The sequence below is a fragment of the Lithobates pipiens genome, unplaced genomic scaffold (assembly GCF_037356315.1).
Source record: "Lithobates pipiens isolate NorthernLeopardFrog02 unplaced genomic scaffold, aLitPip1_a1.2 Scaffold_16, whole genome shotgun sequence".
NCBI classification, from domain to species: domain Eukaryota; kingdom Metazoa; phylum Chordata; class Amphibia; order Anura; family Ranidae; genus Lithobates; species Lithobates pipiens.
The window spans coordinates 265,319,546-265,332,095 of record NW_027507748.1 but is presented as its reverse complement, the minus strand read 5'-3'; the positions used below and the strand labels follow the sequence as shown (position 1 = coordinate 265,332,095).

Below are 12,550 nucleotides of genomic sequence, written 5' to 3'. Positions count from 1 at the left end.
TTTGTGGTATACACATGCCATGTGAGAAAAATAACCTATTACAATGACAATTTTGTGGTAAAAAAAAAATCTTAATTTTTGCAAAGAATTGTGTGAAAAAAATGACAACATCAAAAAGCTCACCTTTCCTCTTACTAAATACCTTGGAATGTCTACTTTCCAAAAAGGGGTCATTTGGGGGGTATTTGTACTTTCCTGACTTGTTCGGGTCACAAGAAGTGAGATAGGCCACCAGTACATCAGATGTGATTAATTTTGTATGATTCGCACCACAGCTTGTAGACTCTCTAACTTTCACAAAGACCAAATAATATCCACTAATTTGGGTTATTTTTACCAGAGATATGTAGTATGTAGCAGTATAAATTGTGGCCTAAATGTATGAAGAAAAATTTATAATTTGAATAATCTTGTCTCAGAAACAAAGAAATGTGCGTTTTTTTTTTTTTTTTCAAAATTTTCGGTCTTTTTTTCATTTATAGCGGAAAAAATAAAAACCCCAGAGGTGATCAAATGCCACCAAAAGAAAGCTCTATTTGTGGGAAAAAAGGACAAAAAATTAATTTGGGTACAGTGTTGCATGACTGAGTAATTGTCATTCAAAGTGTGAGAGCACCAAAAGCTGAAAATTGGTCTGGGCAGGAAGGGTGTTTAAGTGCCCAGTAGGCAAGTGGTTAAATGTCAGCAACTACACTTTTTGTAGCTTCTGACTTTTAATGAACCTAAAAAGCCTGGAACTCCGCTTTAAGTTTACTGAACAATTATGTGTATCAGCTGCCTGACCAGTCATTGATCTCTGCTTTGCATATACATTAAATAAGCAACACTTCTAATTTTTGTTTTTTGTATTTTTAGGTTAACAATCCATACATAGAAAGGAAAATAAGTGACAACCAGCAACGTTCTCCACCACCCCTTCATAAACAGGCCTCATGGCCACTTGCAAAGCTTCAGGACAAGAAGGGGGCTTGACCAGCAGCCCTAGAGGTGATGCTGACGATTTAGAACTGACAGAACTGGGACCACTCCTTGAAACAGGAAGAGAAAGAAATGGCCAGACTCCAGGCTGTGTGAGTAAACAACTACTTTCTGATATTATAAAAAAATATATAAAATATGTAGTAGGGTTGTCCCGATACCACTTTTTTTTTTCCAACAAAGGTTTTTATTGAAATAAGGTGCATACATTTAGAACACGGTGTAAAATATGTGAATACACATTGAAAACGTTTTCAGCATGTTACAGGAATGTAATATCCTACAAAACGATCAACATTTATCATCGGCAATCATGCTTGATGTTACTACCCACTTATCAGTCAAGGCAACATACAACATTTTATCTTCATGGTCATTGAGCCTGTAGTGTTAAGTCTGGTCTGCTTCTACCCACATGTGTCTGAGTTGTTCAGCCATCTGTCCCATACTTTATTGTATTTGATCTGGCATCCTCTATTAACCACTTCAGCCTCGGACCAATTGTCAGCCTAAGGACCAGAGGTCTTTTTACAATTTCGCACTGCATTGCTTTAACTGGTAATTGCGCGGTCATGCAATGTTGTACCCAAACAAAATTTGCGTCCTTTTCTTCCCACAAATAGAGATTTCTTTTGAAGGTATTTGATTGCCTCTGCAATTTTTATTTTTTGCGATATAAATGGAAAAAAGACTGAAAATTTAGAGGAAAAAAATATATTTTCTACTTTTTGTTATAAGAAAAATCGAATAAACTCAATTTTAGTCATACATTTAGGGCAAAATTTATTCAGCCACATGTCTTTAGTAAAAAAAAAATGTCAATAAGCGTATATTTATTGGTTTGCGCAAAAGTTATAGCGTTTACAAACTAGAGTTCATTTTCTGGAATTTACACAGCTTTTAATTTATGACTGCCTATCTCATATCTTGAGGTGCTAAAATGGCAGGGCAGTACAAACCCCCCCCCCCCCCAATGACCCCATTTTGGAAAGTAGACACCCCAAGGAAATTGCTGAGGGGCATGTTGAGCCCATTGAATATTTTTTTTTGTCCCAAGTGATTGAATAATGATACAAAAAAAAAAAAAAGTTTACAAAAAGTTGTCACTAAATGATATTTTCTCACACATGCCATAGTTATATGTGGAATTGCACCCCAAAATATATTCTGCTGCTTCTCCTGAGTACGGGGATACCACATATGTGGGACTTTTTGGGAGTCTAGCCGCGTACGGGACCCCGAAAACCAATCACCGCCTTCAGGATTTCTAAGGGTGCAAATTTTTGATTTCACTCCTCACTACCTATCACAGTTTCGAAGGCCATAAAATGCCAAAATAGTACAAAAGCCCCCCAAATGACCCCATTTTGGAAAGTAGACACCCCAAGCTATTTACTGAGAGGCATGTTGAGTCCATGAAATATTTTATATTTTGCCACAAGTTGCAGGAATATTACAATTTTTATTTTTTTTTGCACAAAGTTGTCACTAAATGATATATTGCTCACACATGCTATGGGCATAAGTGAAATTACACCCCAAAATAAATTCTGCTGCTTCTCCTGAGTACGGGGATACCACATGTGGGGGACTTTTTGGGAGCCTAGCCAGGTACGGGATCCCGAAAACCAAGCACTGCCTTCAGGATTTAAATATCAAACGCTACCAAAAAAAACTGTTAGCAATCGCAGGGATCAGGCCTGACTCTGCAAACGCTGCAGTTATGTGTTTAGTGTTTTGTAAGTGACAGTGATCGATCGATACTGCACTTGGGCGGGCTGGGCGGAGGGGCAAAATGCAGGTGCCAGCAGGTATCTGGGCTGATCCCGCTAACAATGCGTTTTTTTGGAACCCTAAACTGCTGGGGACGCTAGTATAGATCCGATCAGATCAGATATTGATCTGTTCAGATTCTATACCACTACGGGAGGTTTATGCTTTGCGCGTGGGTGTTAGCGGTACTGGCACTAACCTGATCGGGGGGGGGGGATTTGTGTGCCTATGTGTACCTACATGTCAGTGTAGTGTTGGCGCACACTTACTTTCTCTGTTCTCCTCGCAGTCCGGTCAAAAAGACTGCCCTGAGGAGAATGACATCACTTCCTCCCAGCCTGTGTTTACAATACACAGCGGGGGAAGCTTCTCATTCGCCAGGAGCGATGAAGAGGGGATGGCCAGAAACCAACGGCCATCCCCTCATTCCGGTTCGCTCCTGAAGCGAAACGGACCGCTGCATCCAGCTGGAGGGGGTCCGATCGGACCCCCCACCCACTGGAAGGCAAGCATGTACATGTACGTGCTTGTGCCTGTTGGTGCCATTGCGCCGACGTACATTGCCATGCGGCGGTCCTTAAGTGGTAATGTAAATACACTTTTTATATGGAAGGGTCAGATTGATGTCCGCCTTCCACTCTGCTAATGTTGGGGGTGTAGGTCTCATCCATTTCCTGGCAATATGTTTTGTTGCGGAGAACAGGGTTTCCTGCATAAATGTTTTAGTGTGTCTGTCAGGCTCCTCTGGATAGATGCCCAAAAGGCATTGCTTGGGGTCCAATCCCACAGGCGTACCCATGTTGTCATGCAAAAAATGTACTACCTGTTCCCAGAACCCCTGTATACGAGGGCATGACCATATAAGGTGGAAGAAGGCCCCCAGATACGCCCTGCACATTGGACAGGTAATTGAAAAGTCTTTCTTATATCTCACTATTCTAAGAGGGGTGAGGTAAGCTCTATGCAGTATATATATTTGGGACAATCTATCCGATAGCTTGGGGGAAACCTCTCTGCATGTCTCAAGTGCCTCCTCCCACTCTCCACCTTCCATAGGACCTAGATCTCTTTCCCAGTGTGGCTTTGGGGCGTATGCAATCTTGCTAAATATTGGGGTGGATAGCATAACATAATAAGAGGAAATGAGGCCCTTGGGGTCAATACTTCTAGCTATGGACATAATAGGGTTAGGGGTGGGTTGCGGGTAAACCTCTCTTGGAATTTATGTATGGGCCGCGTGTTTGACCTGTAGATATTGGAAGTGCATTTTGTTTTGTATCGCAAACTCCTCCTGTAATTGACTAAAGGTCTTGGGGGCCCCACTAGAGAGTAGGTGTTGCAAATAGTACCCGCCTCACTTGCTCCATGATCCTTGTACCTGGATATTAAGGAATTCATTAATGTGTTTGTTGTTCCATATTGGTGTAAAGTCATTATAGGTCAGGGTCCCCAATGTGCTGGAAACTATATCCCAAATGCGCCTGTATTGTTGAAGAATGGGTGCAATTTCAACATCGGAGCCGGTGGTGCCCGACCCCATGGTAAGAGCATATAGTGGGTCACCCGTTTGTTGGGCCCACTTGGGACAAATCAAAGTTATAAAGCGATCTCCATCAGTCTTATCCAGATGGAGAGCTGTGCTGCAATATAATAGTGATTAAAGTCTGGTAATGCTGTACCCCCCCTGTCTGTCAGGTTCTTAAAGTGGAGGGCCACCCTGAAAACAAAAAAAATATTAAAAATTAAAAAAAAATATAAAAAAAAAAAAATGAAAAAATTTTTTTTTTTTTACTTACCAGAAATGCCTGTTGCTAGGCACTTTCTCCTAATCTTCCTCTTCCTCCTCCGCGGAGATCTTCTGTCTTCTGTCTTCGTCGCGGCGTCTTCTGGGTAATGAGTCGCGCTGTGTTCTGGGAACTGTGTGTTCCAGAACACAGCGCGTCCCATTCAGAAAGCGCTGCGGGACTCGCGCATGCGCAGTAGCTGCGGGACTCGCACATGCGCAGTAGGAAACGGGCAGTGAAGCCGTAAGACTCCACTGCCTGTTTCCCTTACAAGGAATGGCAGCACCGGGACCCGAGAGCCGAGGGACGGGTCGGCCTCGGGCGGCCGACATCGCGGGCACCCTGGACAGGTGAGTGTGTTGATTAAGTCAGCAGCTGCAGTGTTTGCAGCTGCCGACTTTTTTTTTTTTTTTTTTGTATAACCGGCCCTCCTCTTTAAGAGCTTGCCAGGAGAGTTTATGCCTATTTCTACCCCAAACAAATGAACCTAGAAGAGCTGCTAACATTTTGAAATATTTTAGTGGAAGGTATATAGGAGAATGCCAGAGGACATATAACACCTTGGGCAATAGAATCATCTTTATAAGGTTAATGCGCCCCCACACTCCCAAAGGCAGACGGATCCATGCATGGATTTTATTTCTGATCATGGAAAAAAGGGGTTCAATATTTAGGGCAATATAATCTTTCGGGGCTCTCGAGATATATATATATATATATATATATCTATGTGTATATATATATATATATATATATATATATATATATATATATACACAGTGGTGTGAAAAAGTGTTTGCCCCCTTCCTCATTTCCTGTTCCTTTGCATGTTTGTCACACTTAAGTGTTTCGGAACATCAAACCAATTTAAACAATAGTCAAGGCCAACACAAGTAAACACAAAATGCAATTTGTAAATGAAGGTGTTTATTATTAAAGGTGAAAAAAAATCCAAACCATCATGGCCCTGTGTGAAAAAGTGATTGCCCCCCTTGTTAAAACATACTATAACTGTGGTTGTCCACACCCGAGTTCAATTTCTATAGCCACACCCAGGCCTGATTATTGCCACACCTGTTCACAATTAAGGCATCACTTAAATAGGAGCTGCTTGACACAGTAAGGTCCACCAGAAGATCCTTAAAAGCTACACATCATGCCGAGACCCAAAGAAATTCAGGAACAATTGAGAAAGAAAGTAATTGAGATCTATCAGTCTGGGTTATAAAGCCATTTCCAAAGCTTTGGGAATCCAGCGAACCACAGTGAGAGCCATTATCCACAAATGGCGAAGACATGGAACAGTGGTGAACCTTCCCAGGAGTGGCCGGCCGCCCAAAATTACCCCAAGAGAGCAGCGACGACTCATCCAAGAGGTCACAAAAGACCCCACAACAACGTCCAAGGAACTGCAGGCCTCACTTGCCTCAGTTAAGGTCAGCGTTCATGCCTCCACCATCAGGAAAAGACTGGGCAAAAATGGCCTGCATGGCAGAGTTCCAAGGAGAAAACTACTGCTGAGCAAAAAGAACATCAAAGCTCGTCTCAATTTCTCCACAACACATCTTGATGATCCCCAAGACTTTTGGGACAACATTCTGTGGACCGATGAGACAAAAGTGGAACTCTTTGGAAGGTGTGTGTCCAAGTATATCTGGCGTAGAAGGAACACTGCATTTCATAAAAAGAACATTATACCAACAGTAAAATATGGTGGTGGTAGTGTGATGGTCTGGGGCTGTTTTGCTGCTTCAGGACCTGGAAGACTTGCCGTGATAAAAGGAACCATGAATTCTGCTGTCTACCAAGAGATCCTGAAGGAGAATGTCCGACCATCTGTTCGTGTACTCAAGCTGAAATGAACTTGGGTTCTGCAGCAGGACAATGATTCCAAACACACCAGCAAGTCCACCACCGAATGGCTGAAGAAAAACAAAATGAAGACTTTGGAGTGGCCTAGCCAAAGTCCTGACCTGAATCCTATTGAAATGTTGTGGTATGACCTTAAAAAGGCCGTTCATGCTCGAAAACCCTCTAATGTAACTGAATTAGGACAATTCTGCAAAGATGAGTGGGCCAAAATTCCTCCAGGATGCTGTAAAAGCCTCATTGCACGTTATCGCAAACGCTTGGTTGCAGTTGTTGCTGCTAAGGGTGGCCCAACCAGTTATTAGGTTTAGGGGGCAATCACTTTTTCACACAGGGCCATGATGGTTTGGATTTTTTTTCACCTTTAATAATAAACACCTTCATTTACAAATTGCATTTTGTGTTTACTTGTGTTGTCCTTGACTATTGTTTAAATTGGTTTGATGTTCCGAAACACTTAAGTGTGACAAACATGCAAAGGAACAGGAAATGAGGAAGGGGGCAAACACTTTTTCACACCACTGTAAAACCCTAAGTATTTGAGTGTCGCGACTCTCTGTAGGGGGAGAGTGGTTTGGGATTCTGAGGGGGGGGGGGGGATCGTCTAATGGCAATATCTGGGACTTGCTCCAGTTTATTTTTAATCCTGAGAATGCTCCGAATCTCTCAATAAGCATCAGTGCTTTATCTAGGGAGGAGTCTGAGTCTGCGAGGTACAGCAGTGTTTCATCCGCATAAAGACTGATTTTCTCGGTGATATGCCCCACTCTCAACCCCCTGATTTCAGGATCTGTTCTAATGTCCACGGCCAGGGGTTCTGCAGCCAGAGTATATAGGAGTGGGGGCAATGGATAGCCCAGCCTCGTGCCCCTACCAATGCTAAAAATTAAGGAGGGCCATCCGTTTGCCACCACCCTGGCCATCGGAAACGTAATATAGGAGCTGTACCAATTTTAGAAAATTTGTTCCAAAACCGTAACTCTGCAGACATCTCCAGAAATAGCGCCACTTGACTGAGTCAAACTTTTTTGCCGTGTCAAGAGACACGACTACTCGCGTACCCACTTCCTCATGCCCTGCCTGTAAATTAATTGAGTTTTCTGAAATTAAATGACGTGTTACACCCTGGCATAAAGACCGCCTGATCGGGGTGTACAAGGGAGAGTATGACCTGGTTTAACCACATCAGCCCCAGACCATTTTGCTGGCCAAGACCAGACCACTTTTTGCGATTCGGGACTGCGTCGCTTTAACTGACAATCATGCGACATGGCTCCCAAACAAAATTGACGTCCTTTTTTTTCCCACAAATAGAGCTTTCTTGTGGTGGTATTTGATCACCCTTGCGGTTTTTATTTTTTGTGCTATAAACAAAAATAGAGCGACAATTTTGAAAAAAACTCATTATTTTTTACTTTTTGTTATAATAAATATCCCCCAAAAATATATAAAAAAAAAAAACATTTTTTTCCCTCAGTTTAGGCCGATACATATTCTTCTACATATTTTTGGTTAAAAAAAATCGCAATAAGCGATTATTGATTGGTTTGCGCAAAAGTTATAGCGTTTACAAAATAGGGGATAGTTTTATGGCATTTTTATTAATATTTTTTTTTTTTTTACTAGTAATGGCGGCGAACAGCGATTTTTATTGTGACTGCGACATTATGGCGGACACATCGGACATTTTTGACACATTTTTGGGACCATTGTCATTTATACAGCAATCACTGCAAAAGGCACTGATTCCTGTGTAAATGACACTGGCAGTGAAGGGGTTAACCAGTGGGTGGCATTGTAGGGGGTAAGTGTTCCTAGGGGTGTGTTACTCACTGTGGGGGGCTGGGCTTTCATTTAGGGAACACTGATCTTCTGCTCCAATCACATGGAGCAGAGATCAGCGTCACTTGTTGCTAGGCAGAACGGGGAGATGCTGTTTACAACGGCATCTCTCCATTCAGCCGCCTCGTGAGACGTTTTCGGGTATGCCCGTGGCGATCGAGTCCGCGGAACCCGCGACCGGACTCGCGCGGGTCCCAACCAGCATGCTAGCGTGCCGCTGGCGGCGTGCTCACGATGGCAGGGCGGCATTAAAGATTGGACGTAGCTGTATGCCTGCCCGTGCCATTCTGCCAATGTATATGGGCGTGCGCTGGTCGGGAACTGGTTAAGCGTAAGGAGAGAACTTTTGACAAAATTTTAATATCTACCTGTATTAGTGATCTGGGGGCGATAAGATTCCGGGAACAGGGGGTCCTTTCCCGGTTTGGGTATGGGGACTATAGTGGTGTCTATCATGGAGGTAGGTAGTTCAAGTGTCTGAAAGAGGTAATTATAGAGTGCTGACAGTTTGGGGGTAACAACCTCAGTGAATTGGGCATAAAATTCTACCGGCAGCCCATCTGAGCCTGGTGCCTTGGAACGGGCAAAGCTTGCTATAACAGTGGTTATCTCATCCAGAGCAAGCGGTGCCTCTAGGATGGAAGTTTGTTCCTCCATAAGTTGAGGGAGGTCCACCATCTCTAGGAAGTCATTCATGGAATTAGTCAGGGGGCACCGTAGATGAGTACAATCCCAAAAAGAATTCCCTGAATTTAGATGTTATTTCTGGTGGATCAGTTATCTGAGAGTCTCCCAAGCCCTGTAGGGTAATAACCACTGGAGGCCTGTCCTCACTATGGGTCAGGTATGACAGTAATTTACCCGCTTTTTCCCCATATTCAAAAAACTTCTGTTTGAGAAAAAACTGCTTCTGCTTAGCCTTTGCGTACTGTATGTTATCTACTACCCTGGTTTTGAAGTCTGAGTAGGGCTGCGTTAGCGGCCGAGGGATCTTGCACTAAGTTTTTCTCTGTGTCAGCTAGTTTCTCCACTGCTATTTCCAATTCCTCTACAGACTTTTCTTTAATTTTATTGATGCGGGATATCAGAGTTGCACGGGCGTGGAGTTTGAAGCCCTCCCAGACCCTCGAGGGATTCGCCGAATGGTCATTGTCAGCAAAAAATTTCCTCCATTCCTCACGACTTCCTCCTCCTCAGGCAACAGAGTAAGCCAAAAAAGATTCAAACGCCACGTCCTTTTAGGTTTAATTATGGGAACACTAAGGGAGATTTGGTATGGGCTATGGTCCGACAGGGCGCGTGGGCCAAACGACGCATCAAGCAAGCATGGGGTGAGGCCTTGTGAAATAAATATATAAGTCTATCCTGGACAACGTATTATGAGAGGAGCAGAAGCACGAAAAAGCTTGTGTGGTAGGAAACTTGTGTCTCCATGAGTCCACCAAGTGGAAAGAAGCCATCAACTTTGGTAATACATTGCCCCTAATAGGGCCTGACCCAGAATGGGTGGGCTGTAGTCAATCCAGGGTATTACTCATGGTAGCATTAAAATCTCCTAGCCATACTACTGGCGTTGTGGCATATTTTGTTATAAAAGAGAAACCAGCTAATATAACAGAAGTGCAGAATGGATGGGGTATATAGCAGGCTAGAATGAGCAGGGGTTCACCATAGAATTTCGCATAGATAAATATATAACGACCCTGTGAGTCAGTTCTTATTTCCCCCCCAGTTCGAAGTGCACAGATTTGGCAATTAACACCGACACCCCCCTCGAGTGGGAAGTGTAAGTTGAGTGATACACCCAACCCACCCAAGGACGACTCGGCGCCATCTGCAGTCTCCCTTCCACATGAGTTTCCACCAGCACCACCACATCCACCCTGCACCTCTTAAGGATCGTGAAAGTTGCTTGCACTTAATTTTATCTCGCAACCCTCTCACGTTCAAATTTAAGAAACTTCAGTGATGCCATATTGCATACCAGGCAAATCTTAAAAAACAGCTAAGCAGATGATAGAATTGGGTTTCTTGGCTGTCCAGGAGAACTTTAGTGTTAGGCTTCCATTGCAGACATAGCAGCAGTATCCATGTAATTACCAAGGATAACAGGATGTTTTGCACATAGAGCCTAAGGACCACAGTGCCATAAGCGGGTGCTTTTTTTTTCTGTCAGTACCCCCTCTTTACAAAGCAGAAGCTCCAGGATGTTCCAGTATGTCTTGGGCACAAAAGTCCACATGGTAACGGAAAAATTGACAGTCTTTGCTAAGTTATTGGTAAAGTACAATTCAGCTGTTCTTGTCCACACAGCTCTTGCAGATTCCCCTCTCCTGTAGTACAAGGAATTAAGAAGTCTTGACCTCATACATGTCCAATGAGAGGATGTCCCACTGTCTGAGTGCAGAGCCAAGCTGAATGCCCTGCCGCTAAGGTCTGGCAACAGGCTGGGTCCCCTACTAGTGGGATTTAGTGACAGGCTGGTTGCCCTTCCAACCAAATTCACCACTGCACATGAAACTTGACTTTCCAAGTCCATCAAAGCAATAGGTATCCCAACACTGGAATACCATGGTACATTTTAACCACTTCAGCCCCGAACCAATAAACACCTTAAGGACCAGGGGTCTTTTTACAATTTTGCACTGCGCTGCTTTAACTGGTAATTGCGCGGTCATGCAATATTGCACCCAAACGAAATTTGCGTCCTTTTCTTCCCACAAATAGAGCTTTCTTTTGATGGTATTTGATTGCCTCTGCGATTTTTATTTTTTGCGATATAAATGGAAAAAGAGCGAAAATTTTGAAAAAAAATGATATTTTCTTCTTTTTGTTATAAGAAAAATCGAATAAACTAAATTTTAGTCATACATTGAGGGCAAAATTTATTCAGCCACATGTCTTTAGTAAAAAAAATGTCAATAAGCGTATATTTTTGGGTTTGCGCAAAAGTTATAGCGTCTACAAACTAGAGTACATTTTCTGGAATTTACACAGCTTTTAATTTATGACTGCCTATCTCATTTCTTGAAAATAGCACAAAACCCCTCCAAATTACCCCATTTTGGAAAGTAGACACCCCAAGCTATTTACTGAGAGTTATGTTGTCTGAACGAAAAAAAAGAGATTGATCGGTGGGTATGCCCACCATTAGATACCTCCCTTCATCCACCCACTTCTAATGATGGACATACATGCACCATTTATATATGCCGAAGCATGGGGGCATCCTCCCGCAAAAAAGTTATGCCGCGTACATACGTTCAAACTTTTCCATGGGCAAGCCCTCCGTCGGAATTTTGACCGTATGTACGCGGCATTAGGAGCAAAATCGCTCCTCCACCCCTTATGCCCCCATGCTTCGGCATATATGCTCTTTTTTAACTGTGGTGGTGAAATCACCTCCTACAGCACTGGAGTCACGGCTTTATGTATCGTGGGAGCAAACGCTGTTGCTGTCAAGATAAATAAATCCGCTCTGCAGCTGAATGGCGTACCTGCTAAGCAAATTATGGTTAACGTTAAAACAAAGTAACATCCCAGTATAACAGTAAAACCTTACCATACCATACCTGCAAAGCAATTGCCAAAAAAAACAGTAAAAAATAAAACATTTTTTAACACAACCTGTGCCTAAAATATATATATGCCGAAGCATGGGGGCATCCTCCCGCAAAAAAGTTATGCCGCGTACATACGTTCAAACTTTTCCACGGGCAAGCCCTCCGTCGGAATTTTGACCGTATGTACGCGGCATTAGGAGCAAAATCGCTCCTCCACCCCTTATGCCCCCATGCTTTGGCATATATGCTCTTTTTTAACTGTGGTGGTGAAATCACCTCCTACAGCACTGGAGTCGCGGCTTTATGTATCGTGGGAGCAAACGCTGTTGCTGTCAAGATAAATAAATCCACGCTGCAGCTGAATGGCGTACCTGAAAACATGAAAAATGGTTAACAATAACACAGTAAACTGTAAAGTATAAAAAATTAGAGAGGAGAGAGAGAGAGAGAGAGAGAGAGAGAACAATAAAACGACAACTATTTTTGGTTTTTATATTTTGTATTTTTTTTGGTTTTTTTATTTTTTTATTTTTTTATACACTTTTTTTTTTAACTGTAAACTGTAACAACTGTAACGGTTCGGGTCTCTCAAAATGCGATGGCATCTTGGGAGACTCTGTGTTAGTGTGCCTAGCCTGTGAAATGCTGTACCCTATGCTAATACTTCTCTAGTGTGTGGTAGCGTTCAAAACACTCACCCTGACAAAGACCAGGATTGCCAGGACAGCGTGGACAATAAGA

General features: G+C 42.9%; 1 protein-coding gene across 2 annotated transcripts in view; it reads left to right on the top strand.

Annotated features, from left to right (window-relative positions):
* Positions 1 to 12,550, top strand: part of ADIPOR1 (adiponectin receptor 1) — a 144,965-nt gene that overhangs the window by 47,392 nt on the left and 85,023 nt on the right. For both annotated transcript variants that reach the window (XM_077481387.1, XM_077481388.1), the window contains exon 2: positions 856 to 1,070. In XM_077481387.1, the coding sequence (XP_077337513.1) occupies positions 933 to 1,070 (138 nt within the window). In that variant the 5' untranslated portion in view covers positions 856 to 932. The remainder of the gene's footprint in view (positions 1 to 855; positions 1,071 to 12,550) is intronic.